General features: G+C 40.4%; 1 protein-coding gene across 2 annotated transcripts; it reads right to left on the bottom strand.

Moving 5' to 3' along the window:
* Window positions 1-350: 350 nt before the first annotated feature.
* On the bottom strand, window positions 351-22254 carry MCUR1 (mitochondrial calcium uniporter regulator 1). Of its 2 annotated transcripts, XM_081245203.1 has the most exons (9): window positions 21750-22254; window positions 15837-15956; window positions 12136-12239; window positions 11554-11655; window positions 10528-10569; window positions 9652-9723; window positions 5502-5555; window positions 4049-4163; window positions 351-3064 (listed from the first exon to the last, which is right to left on the bottom strand). In XM_081245203.1, the coding sequence occupies exons 1-9, from the start codon at window positions 22147-22149 to the stop codon at window positions 3009-3011; spliced, it is 1065 nt and encodes a 354-aa protein (XP_081101329.1). In that variant the 5' UTR covers window positions 22150-22254; the 3' UTR covers window positions 351-3008. The 2 variants fall into 2 exon arrangements, with proteins under 2 accessions (XP_081101329.1, XP_081101330.1); XM_081245204.1 differs by lacking the exon at window positions 9652-9723.
* Window positions 22255-22512: the final 258 nt, after the last annotated feature.

Genomic DNA, 22512 nt, shown 5'->3' with positions numbered 1-22512 from the left:
TAGCTCCATGCGGCGGCAAAGGGACACCACTCAGGCAGCGACATGGACACTGCAGCTCGGGATTTTGGTTTTTAAAGAGTTCAGAGACAAATTCCAGGAAGATGGCTGGTTTGAGTCAAGCCTTTCTTCCTGAACCTGTGACTTCTCAGCTGAGGTACTTGGCATACTTAAGGGAAAAGATGAAGACATTCAGACTGAGTTTTGTTAGATACTGAGCTGGAAAACCAGCTGAGGCCTAAGACCAGCACGGAAATCAAAATTCAAGTTTCTTGTAAAGAACCGTACACACAAACAGGCTCGCTTATTAAGGGTCCACGAAAGGAGTGGGGTTGGAGTTTAAGCTCTTTAAAAAAAGATAAAGAGTAGGGGAGGGGAGAGAAAGCAGGAGGGCGGAGGAACCTCCTGATTTGTGCATGAACAGGAAATACAGATTCTGTCCACCTGACATCCTGCTTTAGGCACCTGTGCCTGGAGGGGTAATTCTCAGGACCTTGCTATGGCTAGTTTCCCCATGTGCTGGACGCAGGGCATCTGGGGATTTTGCCAGGCATCTTCCCCCTTATGAGTGCTAATGCCTAATTTCCTAAAGTGACCTGCATCCTCTAAGCCAGGTGAGCTCAGGAGCCATCACACTGTGTCCAGTCCCAGTCACTTACGTGTTCACAGACGTCTGGGTCCACACCAGGAAGGGTACTCTTGTATTTCTGGCTCTTATGCTTTTCAAATAGAATACATGTGACTAAAGAAAGGGAACATGGTCCTGAACCCTCCCAGCCTCCGTATACGCACGCAATCCAGGTCACCAAAAGGAGTGCACTGTTCCCAAGGCAGAGAAGGTGGGGGGATGTTCCGTACTGCAGAGAACCCTGCAGCAAAATCAGTGGTCCAAAGTAACTGACAGACTGATGTGGCCCCCATCATCACCAGTAGGAATGTCATCTGGAATACTTCTGACAGAGGACAGGAAGTCACCCAACCGAAATGTTATTTAAAAAATATCTCGTCAGGGGCTTCCCTGGTGGCGCAGTGGTTTAGAGTCCGCCTGCCGATGCAGGGGACATGAGTTCGTGCCCCGGTCCGGGAAGATCCCACATGCTGCAGAGCGGCTGGGCCCATGAGCCATGGCTGCTGAGCCTGTGCGTCCGGAGCCTGTGCTCCGCAACGGGAGAGGCCACAACGGTGAGAGGCCCGCGTACCGCAAAAAAAAAAAAAAAAATCTTGTCAGGATATAAGGTCACTTCACGTTCTGTTTTTAACCTGTAAAAGTTATTATTTGCTTTGAAACAGAATTGCATACAGTACTTTTTCCTCTTGGGGATTCTTGTTTTTGGAGGAGTGTCTGTGCTCCAAGCTCCTTCAGGCTCCTACTAGCCAAGGTTATATTGCAAAGGTGATCTTAATGGGATGTCATTTATTTAACTCTTTAATACTTAGGGCAATTGTTAAATGTACAGTATTTTCTGGGCTCCTTCTCTGAAAGGGGAAGAATATATCTATAAAATATTTTATGAGCCAGTTAAGATAATTTTGGATCTAGTCGAAAAAAGATTGTTATTCACTTTGAAACTTACAGCATTCATGCCAAAGTACTTGATGTTTATACTTATCTTTATGCCACACAAATGTTTCAAACAAGGCAACGGCTCACACTTTACAAAGTTTAGAAATGACACCCAAAGGACAGAGGGTAACTTTTCGCCAGTGTGGATGGAACAGTGATGATGGGCACTTGTACCAGTTTGATCCAGAAGTCTCTATGTGGTTTCTCCACTGGACCAGGTTATATGCACACGTGTGCACGTGGAGGAAGACAGGAAGGTGCCATTCAGTGTCATCATTTCTCAAATGCTATTCTCTCTACGTGCAGGTCATTCAAGTAAGATGAGAATGTGCGTCTCCAAAATACCCCCAGTTGTATCTTGGAATTTTAAATACAGAGGTAAGGTTGGTATGAGAATGTCTTTAACAACCAAAGAAATCAACGTAGATTAGGATACCTGGCATGAAAATTATCTACTTTTCAAAGCCTATGACCTGAGCTTGTAATGGGCAAAGGCATATTCATTAAAGACATTTCTGGAAAGTACATGCACTATCTACATATCTAGATATTGCTACAGAAGTTACACCTTGTGCCTCCCTTATATAAAAAGCTGACGAAGACCAGAAGGAAGAAACCCTGTCCCACAGACTGAAGTAGACTTCCATGCCCAGAGCGAGCCTGTTTTCTAGGGAGGCAGTGCCACACCTGGGGCGTTGTAACAACTCTCACACCAAGAGGGGGGAGAGGAGAAGGGGCCAAGTGAGAGGAAGGGAGGCAGCGAGAGGAAGTTACCACTCTAGGAGGCTGGGAGAGTCTGCATCCCAATCACAGTGCTTCATCAGGCAACAAGATTTTCTAGCTGGAAGGCACACAGAAAATGAACAGAACAATAACTAAAACAATGGAAATTACAAGAAAAAAAATCTCTTTTGGGTGTAAAGTACAATGAAGCATGAGGCTACCAACCAACTGGACTTGAAACACAACCTCTAACACAGGGACCGGCTGACATTAGGGTCTGGGTCAGTAGGTGAAGAGGATTCAGTGCTCTTGGTTTGGTTACAGTGATTCTTCAGCACTTAGTAAAGCTCTTGTGCCTTTTAAATGGAGACCCCAAATCCTCGATTAAAACAGAAGATTTAAAATTGTGGAGAGTTATACAAATATTTACTGTTGGTATGTCCCAAAGGTTAGACCAAGTTCAGTGGCCCAGCTGAGTGGAGTCTTCCTTGTTTCGTCCACCACCACTCAGAGTTACAAAGTCAACTAAACAGAAAAGATGGAAGAAGCAGTTATGAAATTTCTCACTTCTCTGCCTTGGTTATATGTCCATAATTTGCATAAAATAAATAATATGCATTAAATTAAAAAATCAGCATTAAAATTGGAAATGAGAAAAAAAAAAGCACAGCAATCTGGTATTTTTAAGGCAAAACAATAAAATGCTCTTTAAATAGACACTTTATTACATCCACAGACGATAAAATCCCAGAGCTACTGTTAGGCACGTAAATACAGATCCTGTAAGAAAAAAAACAATTGTGCATAGTATTAGTTCTATTAACAATTACTTGCGGGAACATCTTTTTATTAAGAAAACAGACACTTATCCACCAAGAAAGTAAAACCAAACCCAAGAAACTTGGCTTGCTCACTGATGTGCCACATCCCATGAAACACCTGCCTATTAGAAAACCCTACACCTGAGACCATCATCATTAAAGTACAAATGCATCCAATATCCAAGAAAACTTTTCAGTAAAAGTACAGAATCACAAAAATTCTGTGGTCATAAAGTATATGCACATGTAACACATAGGGACACACCCTTTAACTTGATGAGCAAATCCTACTTCTAAATACTATTAGACTTCAAAATATTGATTGATCCAAAATGTTAAATCTGAGTTAAAATAATGGCTAAGTATTTTTGGTACATATCTTCCTTCCCTCTTTTGGCTCAAAAATTGCAAAAGCAAAGTAACACCTTATAAGGAGTGTCACCCATTGAAGCAGAAAAGATCACAACTCAACTATCTGTAAAATATTCCATCTTGAACGTTACGAAAAATAACTCCAAGTAACTATAGCTCGATGCCAGTATCTCATGAAATTTAAGATTCCATCAATAGTAGTAAATAAAATCATGTACTTTACAAAGAAAGAAAAATGCCAATTATTGTATGATATTCCATCTATTGGAAATTGTAAGATGCCTTCCAATTTCAGAGATGTTAAAACATGAAAAAAAATTGTGTTAGAATCAACCAAATGCAATATCTGTCTTTGACTTTATTTATACATTTTATTTATTTTGGGAATTCCCTGGCAGTCCAGTGGTTAGGACTGTACGCGTCCACTGCAGAGGGCACGTGTTCGATCCCTGGTCAGGGAACTAAGATCCCACATGCCACGTGGCATGGCCAAAAAATGAAAAAAATTTTTTTTCTTTGTTTAAATTTATTTTCAGCTTGTTTTAAACTATCTAGATACAAAATGGCTTACCTGCTAAATATTTAATATTATCAAGCTTGTGTGACTCAAGCATGGTTTTGAGGCCAGCAACCTCGGTATCTATCTTCCTGTCTGTCTGCGTGATGTCCCGATCTTGCTGGGCGTGCTTTTAAAAGAAAGATTCATAGCATTAAACCACTTTGGATGCATCCCCTCTGCTGTTAGTCCTAGAGTCCCTTCCCAGCAGGGTCAGATTAAGGAGGCCTGGGCTTTAGTCTGAGTTCTACTAGCCTCAGGCTGTAGTGTACTGGTCAGGGCTGTGGCTATCTCTAGGCCTGTTTCCTTCTGTTTGAGACAAAGAAAAAGGTAACACTGGCCCTGCCTTCACATAAGCTGTTTAGAGAATCAAGCGTGATAACTGATGGAGGGAAGCTTTTTAAATTATAGACTGCTCTGCAAGTAAGATTAAGGTTATGAAGCTGGTCTGTTCTCAATGGCAATGACTATGCCTCATCCTTCTGAATTCCTCTTAGTGAAAGGTATACAGAAAGTGCTTTAACAAAACGAATGGAATCTTAGGTAATCTAAAAGCAATAGCGCTTGGCTTGATGCTATTTCTGTTCACATTTTTTAAAAGTTTTCTTCCTTTACAGTTCGAATGTCAAGTGTTTTATTATTATGAGGCTTGGCCACCAAGGACCTATATGCATTCTTTCCCAAATATAATACACAATTAACTCCCAAAGGGTGGTAAGTTTGGCTGATGTTATAAAGGGTTTGTAACATTTCATTAATGCGTAAAAGCATTGGAAATACTTCACTACAAGTCCTAGGGCAAGTAAGTAGTTCCCTGTGACAAATAATTCAGGTAATGAATAAGGAAATAAATGCCTGGATGAGTAAAATATTCCAGAGGAATAGTTCAGTATTCTCTCATGGAAGTCTCTTGCAGGTTTCAGAGGTCCCAGGTAATATAGGATGGAAAATAAGTTATGCGTGCCATAAGCTAAAAATATAATAAAACATCTCCATTCCTTATTATTCTTCAATCACTGAGATTTAAAGTTTCATTAAGATAATTAAGTATTTTGTGTACCAAAAAATCCTATGATATTCCACTTCTCAGTATATATACCCAAAAGAATTGAAAACAGGAACTCCAATAGATATCTGTATGCTCATGTTCGTAGCATTATTCACAATGGCCACAAGGATAATCAAAATGTACTACATCCATACAATGGAATATTATTTAGCCTTAAAAAGGAAGGAAATTCTGACATATGCTACAACATGGAGGAATCCTGAAGACATTATGCTAAGTGAAATAAGCCAGTCACAAAAGGACAAATACTTTATGATTCCACTTACATGAGGGACCTAGAATAGTCAGATTCATAAACTGAAAATAGAATGGTGGCAGCCACGGGAGGAAGAAAGGAGGGGTTGGTGCTTCAAGGGTAGAGTTTCAGTTCTGCAAGATGAAAAGTGAATCTTTTCTTACCAATGATACCATTTCTGTTTTTACTTCCAGCAGCTTCCTTTCGTTTAATGAATACTGAAACAAACACGTAACATAGGTCAGATTCTGATTTATTCCTCTCTCTCTCCTCCTCCTCTGGTGCCTTAAATATTCAGGTCTCAGTAATTCCAAGAATATGTACCACTAGAAGCCACCCCTAGGGTAAAGTAGCCTACTTGCCTTCTCCTTTTGATCTGTGTTTTGGGGTTTCTTATTTATATTCACTCATTGCTCCAACATCTGGATTCCCTTTTGTCACCCTCCACCACTCTCTGCTGGTTTTCTCCTTTCATCTCTTCACTGGGATGTCTCTAGGTCCCTCCCACTATTATAACAGCATTCCCTGGGACCAATTTAGATGGACATATGCTTTTTGGCTTTGAGAGGGTTGAAAAAAGTGGGGTAACAATTCAATTTAGGAGCTATCCCATTGTAACCACAAACAAAATTGGTCACTATTTGAGGCTTAGACAGAAGAGAGAAAAGATATAAAGTTGGGAAAAAAAATAGTTTCAAGGAATATTATTCTGTGACACAGATGTCGCCTTGTGATTATAAAATACTATGTAAATATACAGATACAAGAAATACACTAAACCATCACATGTTGGTTTTAATTGAAAAAAACAAAAAACAAACCCACATGGGCATTGTCACAATCCAGTGTTACTAAGGGAACTGACTAGTTCTACCCAGAATTAAAATGGTATCTTGCCTTTGGCTATTAATATCTGTGCAAAGATATTGTGCAATTTTGTTGACACTGAGACCAAAATCAGACACATCACCTTAGTGGTGGGCGTTAGGATTTAACTGAGCAAATGAAAATCTGTAAGTGAAGAATTAAAAAACTTCAATAAATTAACATTGTTATAGGGGAAAAAATTAATGGTTTTGAAGTATCTAGAAACTTTCTAGCCATACAATGTTCCCCTGTGACTACCAGGGGGATAAAGTATAGAAACAGCATAGCTTAGGAGTAAAAAAAAGAAAAAAACCCAAAACCCCAAACCAAGAACTAGTTGAAGCACCAAAGAATGCTCAACTCCAGGGTTTCAGAGAAAGAGAGAGAGAGAGAGAGAGAGAGAGAAAGAGAAAGAGAGAAAGAGAGAAAGAGAGAGCGAGAGAGAGAGAGGGAGAGAGCAAGCGAGCGCGAGAGCGAGCGAGCTATGCGCCAGATCACCACCAGAGGGCAGGGTGGAATGGGATTTTTCTGCACCCCTTAAAACTCCAGTTTTCACTAAGTCAATATTGACTCAACCACAAGAGAAAGGAAAAACCTAAGTCTTGACATTGCCATGATTTTTTTTTAAACATCTTTATTGGAGTATAACTGCTTTACAATGGTGTGTTAGTTTCTGCTGTATAACCAAGTGAATCAGCTATACGTATACATACATCCCCATATCCCCTCCCTCTTGCGTCTCCCTCCCACCCTCCCTAACCTACCCCTCTAGGTGGTCACAAAGCACCGAGCTGATCTCCCTGTGCTATGCGGCTGCTTCCCACTAGCTATCTGTTTTACATTTGGTAGTGTATATATGTCCATGCCACTCTCTCACTTCGTCCCAGCTTACCCTTCCCCCTCCCCATGTCCTCAAGTCCATTCTCTACGTCTGTGTCTTTATTCCTTTCTTGCCCCTAGGTTCTTCAGAACCATTTTTTTTCTTTAGATTCCATATATATACGTGTTAGCATATGGTATTTGTTTTTCTCTTTCTGACTTACTTCACTCTGTAGGACAGACTGCCATGATTTTTAAAATAACAGCAGTTTACAGGCTACACTGCTTTTGAAACTGGCTGTAAATATCATCACAGTTAATTTTGTTGAAACAGTATTATAACTTGATTAAACAAGAGAATGAGAAGTTTGAATAGCTTATCTTGCTCAGTGCAGTTAAATTCACGCTAGCTGCACACTAATATACTACTGCCCTGCACTTCAGAGTAATCTGAATTTAGGATTACCAAGAACGACTTCTCAGCTAGGTTAGTAAATCACATAAATTCATTGGCTTTAATCCATGTTCACATCCTCTATCTCCCAATCTCCTAAATGAAGTTCTTCCTGGCTCGGTTAGCTACAGGAATCTTCCTAAATCAAGTGAATAAGGAATTCCTGCTAAGTCTACAACCCTAAGGACAAAGGTAACCAAAAGAGTTCTTCCTCTTCTAGATACTAGTCACACGATCATTACATATTTTAGTAATACTAAGTGATTTAATCTTCAAGGTTAAAAGTGTTTCAAGACTACAAAGACAGGTAACATGGACATAATAATTATTCTGTATAACAAAGCTCAACTTAACTCTTGAAATCCAGAGGCAGTTCCAAAATACAGTTAAGTACTTGTTTGAATTTCAATATTAGCTTCATTTATCATTGTAGCACATTTTGGTTAAAAGTAAAAAGTAAATTGTGAAAAATGAGGAGACAATGAACAACTGTGAATACTCAGTGTCTGCATGTGCATCCAGTTCTTTGTTAGTAAAAAATGCTGTATATGCCCTATTTCTGCTTATGCTGAGAATAAAAAAGGTATCTAACTAATAAATAAAGAAATGCAAATACAGCCTGAACAAGAAGACAGACGGGTTAAAAGTCACTAGAGGCAACCCCACACATATAAAACATCCAACTTATCGTACCCCATGTTCATTGCAGCATTACTTACAATAGCGAAAACGTGGGAGGAATCTAAGTGTCCATCGATGGATGAATGAATAAAGAAAACGCAGTGCATATATATATATGCAATGGAGTATTACTCAGTCATAAAATAAAAAAAAAATCTTGCCATTTGCAAGAACACGGATGGACCTGGAGGGTGTTATGCTCAGTGAACTAAGTCAGACAGGGAAAGACACATGCCATATGATCTCACTTATATTTGGAATCTAAAAAAAAGCAAAAAAACCCGAGCTCACAGATACAGAGAACAGATTGGTGGCTGCCAGAGGTGGGCGGGGAGGGGATGAAATGGGAGAAGGTGGGTCAAAGAGTACAAACGTCCAGTTACAGAATAACTGCATTCTGGGGATGTAATATACAGCATGGTGCCTAGAGTTAATAATACTGCATTGTACCGCTGAAAGTTTCTAAGAGAGGGGATCTTAAAAGTTCTCATTGTAAGAAAAAGAGTTTTGTAACAATGTGGGTGATGGATGTTAACCAGACTTACTGTGGTGATCATTTCACAATATATAAAAATATTGAATCATTACACTGTACACCTGAAATGTAATGTTGTATGTCAATTATATGTCATTAAAATTAAAAAATTTACAACAAGAAGTTACTGTGAAAGCCCTGAGGGAAAAGCATTGTATTTATATGTATTGCCTTTGAGATGCACATAAACAGGCATTTCAAAGGGCAGCGGAGCAATATTTCCAGTTTTCTTAGGTCTTGGGCATGGATCCCACAAGTTGTTGTACTGACATATATATATATATATGTGTGTGTGTGTATATATATATATATGTCATATATATATGTGTCATATATATATATATATATCTCCCTTCCACTTATTTACAACCCACATTTTGTGATATCTTTTTGGTAACAAATATACAGCACTACTTTCCCTAATAGAAAATTTCAATTTAATATAACTTCAAGAATCATTTAGAATTTGCACTTCAAAACAATGCAGTAAAGTCATTTTCTCTATTAAAAAAAAACTATATGGAAATATTTTTTAAATCTTGAATTTTAACATAGAATTTAACGTTATTTAATATTAATAATTTAATATTATTCAAACCAGATAATTAACTTAACTTTTGAAAAATTGGGACCCAGAAGAGGTTTAAGTCAATATTAAATAGATCAAGATTGAATTTAATTTCTTTATTCATGCCTAAGTGACACATAATTTAGTATCTCTGAAACATACAAGATTCAAACTTGATTTGACCAAGATTTTAATTTTAATGTTCCCTTTGAAAGCATCAAATTTAAGCCTTAATTCAAAATATAGTCAAAATAAAGAAAAAACTGTGCCTAACAATGATATACAGATAAATATTTAACAGTACTTCTGAATGGTATGTAAACAGACTTGACCAATGTTCCATCCTGCAAAGAAATTAATTCACACTATATTTTTAGTAAAGAAACATACCAATTCTTTTACTCTGCTCTTTTCTAGATTGAAATCTAATTTGGTATCTGTTCGGACTTTGATCACTTCATCCTAGTGGGAGGGCAAACAACAAAGAAAGAAATCCAAAGTAAGAGATCCAAACTCTGTGAGGATGTGAGCCTTACCTGCTGCTTCCACTGCTCCCCCAGAAGGGGCTAAGGGAAAGGGCTGGGCCAGGGGTGCACAGAGAAATGGAGCTGGATACTAGCGAGGTCAGGAGACTCTGCAGTCAGCCCTGCAGGGACTTCCCAATTATGTATACAAATAATCCCCTTTTATGTTTAAGTCAGCCTAGAATGGGTTATTGTTGCTTTTAACCTCAAGATTCCCAATGCAATCACCTTGTGAAATTTATGAATCAAGCTGTTCCTTGGACAACTTTGGAAAGCAGAGATGGACTCAAAGAAGTAAAATATTAAATTCTGGTTTAAGTAAAGTCTTCCTTCTGACACTCATCAAAACCTTTTCTTCTTTAACATCAATGTCCTTTCGACTTAAAAAAAATCAAACAGCTGGCACAGTTGGCAGTTTAAAATCACATGTAATTCTCTAAAGACAGTCTCTCCTAAGATAATCTAAGGGTTCCAGGTGGCTATTTTAGAAAATTTTTTATTTAAAAACGACTTCATTCCTTCTAGATCACAATTTTCTTAATGAATTTGGTTACAGACATCAGTTACTTATTCATTGGCTATGTTCTTGGTTAAATCTTCCAATGTGTACTTTCGAGACACATCACACAAATATTTAACACAAAATTAAGTTTTTAAGAACATATAAGTATTTCAGATATTATATTTATTACTAAGCTTATGTAATTATAAACAAGCAAGCAAACAGGAATGAAGAACTTACCATTACTTGTTGTTTTAACCGATGTAGTTCAAGTTTTATTTTCTAAAAACACATTAACAGGAAATGTCAAGGATATATTTAGAAGATTATAAGAAAAACATAATAAACAACTATCAGAACATGTATTTGTGAACAAGTTCTTTCCTCGTTCAACACAAATTCGGCCACGTTCAGAACACAACCATAATTGAATAGTCTCAGTGGCAGAAATGATTGTCATGCCAGGATGGTACTACAATCATGGTGTGTCTTGAGATACGTCTTAATCCATCTTGAAGGCCACATAAAATTAGTAACACAACTGTTTTCAATATATTCATCTCCCTTCAGAGGCCCTGCTTTAATTCCTCCTTCAATTTTTCTTTTAACTAATTCTGCCCTCAAATAACTGACTTCAAGACAACTTTGACAGTTTCACAGTTTACCTTTTTCTAGCAAAAGAAGGATCTTTTGCTAGGCGGTTTCTTATAAGATTAAGAACAACAGATAATAAATGAACTTCCTTCATGGGACTTTAAATAGGGCTGAAAATAAAGGAAGACACGAAGATAGCACTTATTTAAACGCTGATCCCAAACACCACACTTTAAGAAACGAAGCAATATTTTACAGCAGCACTTATTCATAATAACCTCAAACTGGAAACAACTCTAATATACAACGCAGTAGAATAATGTGGCATATTCCTATAAACACTATAAACAATGAAAAAGAATGACCTATCACTGCAAGACACGCTGTGATTCCACCTGAGAAAGTTCTGGAACAGCCAAACCACTCAATAGCCATGTTAGTCAGGATAATGGTTTCTGCTGTGGGAGGAGTGACCAGAAGGGGGCATCAGCAGCACTTCTGGGGCACTGGTCACAGTCTCTTTTTTTTTTTTTTTTTCCTTGATTTGACTGATCGTCTATACTGAAAATTCATCGAGACGTACATTTGTTTGTACACTTTTGTGTATGTATATCACATCTCAATGTCTTAATATAAGGCATTTGGTGAATATGAGCGGTTCTTTAGTTTTACCTCATTTTCTGATCTGAGGGCTGAAAATTCACTCTTCTCCAAAATAATCATATCTTTTTTCACATTAGCGATCTGAGACATTATTTCCTGAAGAGTGATCTCCTGGGAAAGTAAAAACAAAACATATAACCTAGTCTGGCCTAGGAAGTCTACCTCCTACTGTCTCTACCCAGTATCATCTTATTGAGAAACTAGAAGGACATGGGAACAAAGAAAGAGGTTCAGCAAGGTCCTCCTCTGACTGAAAATGAGAAAAGAATAAGAACTAATTTCCAGTATCAGCATCAAGTGAATCACAGTTAAAAGGGTGGCAGTCAGAGGACCAGCTGCTGTAATTCTAGCCGCATCTCCATTTATTAAAGCACGGTCGACTAGAAGAGTCAGTTTTCAAACATAAGTGATTCTATAACAGCTGACTAAATAGCTTTGAATAAATATTTTTTATGTCACTGTAGCCATCTGTCTCTCGTTTATGTTAAAATTACTATATGCTTTTCAACAGAATATTATCCCAAAACATATATTACAAATAATACCCCATCATTAGATTTCAAATTTGCTGAAGTGCCCCAGCAAAGCTACCTGCTGCATCTTGGTGACCATATCTTTGTAGACGATATCCATGTTGGCCTCCATGATTTTGACTAAGGCAGAGACAATGATTTCTGCTTGTTGAGTAGTAAACCCTAGGCAAACACACAAAGACAGTCACTCAGGAGACTCTAGCTGCCAGAATAAAAAAATCCTTCATAGAAAGGGGGAGAATGCAAACTGACACATGCAAGTGGATGTCTGAATTCAGAAGCAGGTGGAGAGCCTAGTGTAGCAGGAGGGTAGAGTCTAGCCACAGGCTGTGATGTGTCTGTCACTTGGAACAAGTAGGACACATCGGAGTGTTTCCTCGTGTAAAATGAGGGGTTGGGATGACTGAGCTCTGACGTCCCTCCTAGCCATCAAAAACCATGTTTTCAAAAAGAGAATGCATAATGACACAGGGGATGCCTGCAGTGCAAGGTCAAGTGAAAAGATGCAAGACTCAAAACTATAGATACAATTTATTTCTTCTGTAATTTAACAAATATTCTAGGTAATTGTGTTGTCTAAACTTTCTACAATGGATGTGACTTCCTTAATTTCAAAATGTATATGTTAGTAAAAAGTAATTTACTTGGGCTTCCCTGGTGGCGCAGTGGTTGAGAGTCCACCTGCCGATGCAGGAGACACGGGTTCGTGCCCCGGTCCGGGAAGATCCCACATGCCGCGGAGCGGCTGGGCCCGTGAGCCATGGCCGCTGAGCCTGCGCGTCCAGGGCCTGTGCTCCGCAGCGGGAGAAGCCACAACAGTGAGAGGCCCGCGTACCACAAAAAAAAAAAAAAAAAAGTAATTTACTTAAGTAGAGAAAGCTTATTTATTTTATTTCCAGCACAAATCAGTCAAATCAGTGGCTATATAAATAATAATTCAGCTGTTAATTTACTTAATGTTAAAAGACAAAATTGGCTCTTATATTTTTCTTCCATAATTTTCCTCAATCACAAGTGAGGGGGGCTCAAACTGGAAAAAATATATTCTTTTATACTCAATAAATGCTGCTGAACTGAATTACATGAAGACTCAACTCAGCAGTGCTACTGTTTTTAATAACTTTAGGTAGTAACATATTTCACATTGAAAATTCTAATTAAAATGCTTAATTTGAAATGCTTAAGATGCATAAGTCCCTGTAATACAATTCTTTCCGTTAAATACTTCCAGCTATGTTATGGGCTTCCCTGGTGGCGCAGTGGTTGGGAGTCTGCCTGCCAATGCAGGGGATGCGGGTTCGTGCCCCAGTCCGGGAAGATCCCACATGCCGCGGAGTGGCTGGGCCCGTGAGCCATGGCTGCTGGGCCTGCGCATCCGGAGCCTGTGCTCCGCGATGGGAGAGGCCGCAACAGTGAGAGGCCCGCATACTGCAAAAAAACAACAACAACAACAACAAAAAACAAACAAAAACAAAAAAAAACTTCCAGCTGTAAGAACTTCAGAAGAATTTACTGATTCTTGTAATTAATCCATGGCACATTTGTTTGGATAAAGTTATAACTAATTCAATTTGGATGAGATTAAGCATATTTTATAATAAAAAAAGCAACAAATTTAAAGGAGACAAAAAGACCTCCAAAAACCTACTCTTTTCACTTTATTCAAAATCCTTTAATTTTCAATGTGTGGGTCATGAACAGCTAGAAAAAAATCACCCAAATATGAACACTGTTTAACTCTGGTACTAGGATTCAGAGTAGTTTTTCTTGTTTCTTTTCTGTCTTCCTAATTTTTTAAAAATGAACATGTCTTTTGAAAATTTTAAAACTTATTAGAGTTCATAGTTAAACATAATTAGGTTTGGGAATTATGAAGAAAAGAAAGAGGGAGACCAAAGAGAACTTACGCTGATAAGAAAAGAAACTTTAAAGCCTTATAATTTAGAACCACCTATAGGAGGAGAAAGGATAAGAAAAAGGAGAAGCCTGAAAACCTCCTGGGTTGCCATATGCAAATTAATTTTTTGTAGGAATGAGAGAATGGGACAGAATCAGGGCTAGTGAGATTACAGACACAGAGAAAGTTTTGTGAATCAAGAGACATAACTCTGGAGAGAAAAATGGATGAAGGATGGAACATTCCTTGAGGGGTCCTTCCTGGCCTTATCCTAACCCAGCCATTGCAGACACCCATCGTCAATGTAAGCACCTGCACACCCTACATCCAGTGGGGTCTTCACATCACTGGTCTTGAAATATGCAAATATTCATGGGCCAGGGTTGGAAAATCAAGAAAAGCAGGCAGAACATATATTGAAACATCACACTTTAAACATTCAACATCTGCTATTTCTAATTTGTCAAAAATAAATAAATAAATGGATCTTGAAAGTGGGGAGGGGAAACAAATACCACCTCTCACTGGGAAACAGGATTTGGGACCACTGCAGCTACCTGGCCATAGTTACGCGTAACTAAATTAATGATGTTCCTTTAATATCATCAAACATCTAGTGTATGTTGAGATGCCCCTATTATCTCTAAGATGTCTTTTTACAATTGGTTACTTTGAATACAAGAACACAGGTCCATCAAAAAGAAAAAAGAAAAAGAAACAGAACGAAAGAAAAAGAAAAGTAGAAAGACTTCTGCTTAACAAGATAATTTTAGATGCCCCTCTTCTCACTTTTACTTTTCTTTTTTAAATTCTGAGCTGAAAGAAGTCTTGGTGAAAAAGGCTAACTGTTTCAAGTTTGAGAAGAAAAGCTGTAAAAATTATCACAGGGCATGCGACAGTTTTCCCAAAGTGCGTTCAAGTACATTACTTAGCACTCAAAGGGCTCTTTGGAATTCTTATTATGCCCACGCTACCAAGGGGGAAATGGAAACTGAGAAGGCAGAAAGGACTGTGAGACCATGCAGCTGGAACGTGGCAGAGCTCGAACCCAGAGCTGCTAACTGTCCCACATAAGCACAGAAAGATCCACCCCAACACAGTGTCCTGGGCACGTAAAGCACGTCTACACAGGGCAGCCTTTCAGATATGAACACACACAACAGGATGAATAACTATACAATAAAGTCAAAACACAGACTTATTTCAGACATAAGCTATGATATCTGAGATTCTGATTTTGAGAATATATGTGTCACAATAGAGAGAATTATAATGTGTATTAAATTGTATATTTGTCTAGATAAGATTAAATATGAGAATGCTACCTATATACTAAGTGCACTTTCAATAACTGTCATACATGTCAGAGCAATCTTTTACATTAGGTAACTCAACAGCAGTAAGAGAAAAAAGTCTGAATATTTTTTTAAAAATCACAAGTTGAAATTATCAATAACTGTTGTTCAGCAACATTTTAATTTCATAAAAATTTTGAAGCACACAAGACGCACAGGAATAAAACTATCACTTTCGTGCTTAGACAGCTGTCATAGGAATCATTCCTGAGTTTTGCTGGCTTATGTCTAATTTTTCACCTATAATACCATACTTCCAGAGTAATGTGATAAACATATGCTTCACTTGGACAAAGAGAATATGTGGGAGAAAAGTCTCAATTGTACTGATGAAGCAAAAATGTCCTCAAACAAAAAACAAGGACTTAAAAAATGATGACTTGACCAAAAGATTACCTACAGACTTAAAAGTCAAAGAGAAATATGAGAAATTTGATAAGATCATAAGGGAAGTCCTAATTTATAGTGTTTTTCTATGGCACTGAGTAACCAAATGAGAGAGATTACCATTTTCTTCGAGTAAACACACAAAGGCATGGGTGTCAAAGTAGAGCTTCCTACTCCGAGAAGAGGTGAAATCTCTCCTTTTGCTCTCCAGATGCAGGCTCCCAGCACAGACGCTCAGCTCTAGAATGGAAAGGACAATATGGTTCAAAACAGGTGGATGTTTGAACAAAAGCAACTCAGCACCATGAAAAAACAGGGCATACCTCAGAAGTCTATCTGGTTTTTTACAACAGCTTGAGACATAACTTAGATACATATGATTCACCCATTTCAAATGTATATTCCAGTTGTTTTCAGTATATTTATGGTGCTGTGCAACCATCCCACAATCAACTTCAGAACATCTTCATCATCCCCAAAGAAACCCTATACCCTCTAGCTACGCTCTAGCTATCACCCCCTCATCTTCCTACTTCCCCCCAGCAATCACTTATCTATTTTCTGTCTCTATGAATTTGCCTACTCTGGACATTTCATTTGAATAGAATCATTAGGACATGTGATATTTTGTGACTGGTTTCTTTTACATACAGTGACATTTTCAAGGTTCACCCACCAGTGTAGTATGTCAGCATCTTATTTCCTTTTATTGCCAAATAATATTTCATTGTATAGATATGCCAATTGTTTTTTTACCTCGTCATCAGGTGAAGGACTAACTGTATGAGGGTTCCAATTTCTCCCCATCCTCAACATTGTTATTATGTCTTTTTTATTATAATTATCCTATTAGGTGTAAAGTGGTATCTCATTGTAGTTTTGATTTGCATTTCCCTGATGGTTAATGATGTATATCTTTTCATGCATTTATTGGCCATTTGTATATCTTCTTTGGAGAAATATCCATTCAGACCCTTTGCCCATTTAAAAAATTTGGGGTATCTATTTATTACTGAATTAAGAGCATTCTTTATACATTTTAGATACACGTTCCTTATCATATGTATGATTTGCAAATATTCCCGTTCTGTGGGTTGGCTTTGACTTTCTTGATGGTGCTTTTTTTTTTTTTTTTTTTTTTTTTTGCGGTACGCGGGCCTCTCACTGTTGTGGCCTCTCCCGTTGCGGAGCACAGGCTCCGGACATGCAGGCTTAGCGGCCAGGGCTCACGGGCCCAGCCGTTCTGCAGCATGTGGGATCCTCCCGGACCGGGGCACGAACTCGTGTCCCCTTCATCGGCAGGCGGACTCTCAACCACTGCGCCACCAGGGAAGCCCTTGATGGTGCCTTTTGAAGCACAAAACTTAAATTTTAATTAAGTCCAATTTATCTTTTTCTTTTGTTCCTTATGCTTTTGGTGTCATATCTAAGAAACCACTGGCTGATCGGAGCACACAGAGATTTACATCTGTTTTCTCCTAAGAGTTTTGCAGTTTTAGGTCTCACATTTAGGTCTTTGATCCTTTTGAGTTGATTTCTGTATATGGTGTGAGATGGGGGTTCAACTTCATCCTTTTGCATGTGGAGGTCCAGCTGTCCCAGCACTATTTTCTCCCTTAAATTGTCTTGTGACTCTCATCAAAAATCAACTGACTATAAGTGGGAGGATTTATCTGTGGATTCTCCATTCTATGCCATTGATTTATATGTCTGCCTTCTGCCAGTGCCACATTTTCTTGATTACTTGTAACTCTGTAGTAAGTTTTGACATCAGGAAATGAGTCCTCCAACTTTGTTCTTTTTCAAGATTGTTTTGGCGATTCTGAGTCCCTTGCATTTCCATATGAATTTTAGGATTAGTTTATCAATTTCTGCAAAGAAGCCACCTGAAACTTTGATAGAGATTGTGTTAAATCTGTAGGTCAATTTGGGGGAGTACTGCCATCTTAACAATACTAAATTCTTCCAACCATGAACATGGGATGTCTCTCCATTTATTTAGGTCTTTAATTTCTTTAATAATGTTATATGTAGGTTTCAGAGTATAACTTTTGTGCTCTTTTTGGGTGACTTTTAAGTATTTTATTCCTTTTGATGCTACTGTAAAGGGAATTGTTTTTTAGATTTTTCGTTCCTAGTATAGAGAAATACAACTGATTTTTGGTTCTGTACAATTTGTATATTGATCTTGTATCCTGCAATCTTGCTAAATTTGTTTATAAGCTTTAATAGTTTTTTTAGTGAATTCCTTAGAGTTTTCTATGTACCAGGTCATGTCATCTGCGAACAGTGATAATTTACTTCTTTTACAATCTGGATGTCTTTTCATTTTCTTGCCTAACTGCCCCGGCTAGAACTTCTAGTAGTTGTTGAATGGAATGTTGAACGGAACGGTGACAGCAGACATCCTTGCCCCGGACTTTGGAGGGAAAACACTCCTTCTTTCACCATTAAGTATGATGGTAGCTGTGGGCATTTCAGATGCCCTTTATAAGGTGAGGCGGGTCCCTTCTGTTCCAAACTTGTCAAGTGTTCTTTAACACGAAGAGGTATGGAATTCTGTCAAATTCTTTGTCTTGCGGTGATCATGTAGTTTCTCTCCTGTATATTGTGGATATGGCGTACTACATGAAAAGATTTTCAGATGTTAAGTGAACCTGCTATTCCTGAGACGGAATTCCACTTGGTCATGGTGTATACTCCTTTTTACATATTGCTGGATTTGGTTTGCTAGTATTTTCATAAAGCTATTGGTCTGTAGTTTTCTTTCCTTGTCTTTGCAAAAGGCTACCTTTGGAGAGATGTGTTCTAACAATTTATATATTACCTTTGCTATGGATTTCTGTGCGTTTAACCACAGATCCAACCTGTTTTGTAAACCTGTTTCAAGGTGCTCATTTGAAGGAAGTAGTATGGTAATGGTTTCCTGGCTTTTGTATTCCACAAACTACAAAAAGCAGCTTTAAAAAAACATAGAACAATTGCAATGCGAGCCTGTAATTTTGTCAAGAAAGGACATTTAAACATAATACCTCCTTACAATCACGCTAAAAAAGACATTTTGACAGAAAAAGAAAAAGAGAGATGGACAATATAAAATTAGAAAATCTTTCAGTTAAATGTAATAAACATAGTTATATAAAAATCTTGCTTCATACTTGTTCTTACTTTTCCATGATGCCAGGTGTTGCAGAAGAGTGGGAGAAGACAGAACAGTCATCTACTAACTCAAAGGTTAAAGGTTTTCTCAGTACCTGTCCTAAATGACCAGAAAAATACTTCAGCTAATCAACTCTTATCCTCAACCCCTAAACCCTCAAAGGAAATTCCAAGTAAGCAAAAAATATGACATGGACAGGACCCTACAGATCTGCTGCTTTTCTGTAAGACGAAAGCAGTGGTTCCCAAATTACTAGCAACGTGGAAAGAGTGGGGTGGCTGTGGTCACAGTCTGCACCAAGGTAAGTACCAGAGAGCCAGGAATCGCTCTGTACCAAACACGGTTTGCAGACTGACAAACTATGAAATGCAACAACTCGGGTATGCATGTGTGTGTTTAATGGTTAAAAAAAAAAAAAGGTGGGCGGGATGGTGCTTAGATTCAAAGAAGCACTAGCCTATAGTGTAAGCCCCTTGGCAAGGCATACAAAGCCTGTCCTAATTTAGCCACTTATCGTTTCAGCTTTTGTTCTAGCCACCTAGACTATTCTGTTTCCTGCACGTGCAGACCTTGGTACTCCATCCTTCAGCTTGGCTTGCTCCCCTTTCTCAACAGGTAAATTTTAAGCAACCTTTTTACCCTTCCTCATCCAATGTGACAATGTGCTAAGCATACATTATGTTCCGGGCAGGGCATTATGCTACCCTGTAAGGTTCTCTCTGCTGCCTCCTCCCAGGTCAGGGAGCAAACTTTATTGCTTCCTTATCTGTGTTCTCAGCCCAGTACAGATAGCTCTACCACAGCACTTAACGTTTATTCCCATGTCTGTATATTAGTCCAAGCTCCCCAAGAGTGGCCAGTTATTTTTGTGTCACTAGGAGAGGGCCTGGTCCAGAAATAACTTAAAAGAAAATTCAACTACATGAATTCTAAGATCCAAATCGAGAGACTATCTAGAAAGAAAGTTTGAGATGAACTCCTTTCTGCTCTTCACCTATGGTCTTCTCTTTTCACGTAAGTGAGCTCACTTAAATCTGGCACCTCTTTTTTCATCCTTTATCTCCAGCCCTGGGCAAAAACTGGCCTCCATGAGAAGAGACCCTGACAGAGAACAGCCCGAGCTGGACGGCAGATAAATGAATGAATGAATGATTGCACCTCTTACAGGGCTCTTTACAAGCCACCCTGCCCACTTCAGAACCGTGCTGGACTGTCCCGTGGGTCAGGGAGCTTGAGAACATTTGGGTCTAGAACTGGTTTGTGAAAAGTGACGGGATTATTTTAGTCCCAAATTCCTTTTTTCTAATAACAATAATCATTCATGTGATTTAAAACAAAACTGCAAGCTTATTTCAAAGATATATTGCGGGCTGAAAAGAGGAGAAAGGGCCTAGTCACTTGCCACTTGGCCCTCCAATTCTGGCTGATGGAGGGTGAATTCCGTCTTGCCTCTATCATAGGGCAGCGCCTGGGGACACAGCAGTACTCTGGCACTGGGAACACCTCTGACTCACTTTCCCTCCTTTATTGTGACAACACAACGAGGCCCAAGAACTATGAATTCCCACTAATAACCGGGAAACAAGTAAAGAGAGCTATGTTAAAGTGTAATATGTAATTCTCCTTTTGGGGGACCTTCAGCATATCAAAAGGATGTGAAACACACACACAAAATAAGCCCAAAGTTAGCTCTGGACAGAGGAGGAAACTGAGCACAAATTTCCTACTCATAAACATCCTTAAGTCTACGTGGCTCTACTGAGAACCTCGGACACCAAACAAACCACTAGGCTGAAGACAAAGGGACAAAATTCTCATCAGCTGATGGAATTATGAGAGGAAGCCAAATTACCACTTTGTCAAAAAAAGAGCAACTAAAGGCAAAGTACAGAAATAAAGACTCACAGGTACTGCAGGACACTGACAGTTCACCACTCATTTCCCAGCCTCTGTACATAAAGTTCCTTTCACTCTCTGCACTACCAACCAGTTTCTTCCCCAGCCAAAGGTATTCTTAAATTTTAGATGCAACTAACATTTACCGAGCATGTCTGTTGAGAAAAACGTTTTTGTAAATAGCCATCAGTGTAGTTACTGATAGCCACTGATGGATATGCATAGACTATCCAAAGGTAGATTTTTGCCAAGTTTGCTAATTAATACGGATTCTCCCAGATGATTTTTTAATCGGCAATTTGCAATCTAGTAAACTGAGTCTAATCGCATGCAGGCCGTGACTGTTCTCACCTCCTTAAAGTATTTAATGAAATGCCAACGTCTCAATGAAACAAACTTATTCCGAGGACTCCATTTAAATTAGCAACTGAAGGCCCACTCCACCTCCTAACCTTTACCCTCTCTATTTTTTCCGACAGCCTTTATCAGATGTTATTATATATGTATATATATTAATCTCCTCTGCTACAATTAAGCGCCAAGAAGGAAAAGAGTTTGTTGACTGATAAGCATCCCGAGTTCCCAGAAAAGTGCCAGGCAGAGTAATGAATCCACGAGAGTTTGCAATTAAATTGTGAAACAATCCCTTCGTCTCCCAGAGCTTCGAGCCTCAACTCGCCAGCTTCCTGCACACCCCTTCACCCGAGCCCCCAAACGCTGTGCACCTGACAAAACGGCTCTACCAACGCGCGTGCGCTGTGCCCGCACGCACCGCCCCCACCCCACCCCGCCGCAGCCCATCACGATTTGCGCCAGACACCTGGTGCCCGCATTCCGAATAATTCCGGTCTTTTCACCCGAGGAAGCTCAGGTTTGCGTGGCCCAGAGGGCGGGACCAGACAGACCTTCATCCCCACGCTCGGAGGAGCCCGGCGACCTCGGCTGACCCGCCCAGCTCCCGCCGCCCCGGCCCTCACCTCTCCTGGAGGAGGCGAGGGCGGCCACCTGGCCGAGGCACAGGTGGAGCGCGCCCGCCGCACAGGCGACGCCCGGGGCCAGGCCCGGGTGGCACCTCTTCGCGCCGCCGCGGGCCGCCGGGGCAGCCGAGGGCCCGGCGCGCGAGCGCTCCCAGTCCGCCAGCGGCCGGCGCGGGGAGGGCAGCAGCAGGAGGAAGAGCAGCGGGGAGACACGTGACGCGCCGCCGCGGGCCGCCGGGGCGCGGGGGCGCAGCGCCCCCAGACCGCCGAGGAGCCCGGGCAGGAGGCGGCGCGTGGGGACGCCGCGGCCTCCGGGGCCTCCACCACGGCCGGCGGCCAGGGAGAGCAGAAGCCGCCGCCGGCGCTTCGGCCTCTCGTTCGCGACGGAGCCGCAGTCCATCGCTGACGCGGTCACTAGCCCGCGAACGCGCTCATGCCGGTCACGCGCGGGCCCAGGCAGACACCAAGGCAGGAGCCAGCGTGGGCGGTGGCGCCGAGCCTGCGCTTTCCTGCCGGACGGGCGGGGCTCCGTGCATTCTCCGGGGGCGGAGCTGAGCGGCTAGGCGGGGCTCCGGGCTCGCGCCGGGGGCGGGGCTGGGAGGCGGGCGCCCGGGGCGGAGCAGAGCTCGTCCGGTGGAGCAGGCACCCCGAGAGAGGCGAGTCTGGTCCAGAGCGAGCCCACGGCCCTCTCGGTGTAGGGGACTGGGAAGACCAGGAGGTGGGTGTGGACCCTCTCGGGACTGGAATGAGCTCGGCGCTGCCA

Source organism: Mesoplodon bidens, assembly GCF_964165515.1.
Source record: "Mesoplodon bidens genome assembly, chromosome: 10".
NCBI lineage: Eukaryota > Metazoa > Chordata > Mammalia > Artiodactyla > Ziphiidae > Mesoplodon > Mesoplodon bidens.
The sequence above is the reverse complement of the archived record's forward strand: the minus strand, read 5'-3'. Positions and strand labels throughout refer to the sequence as shown.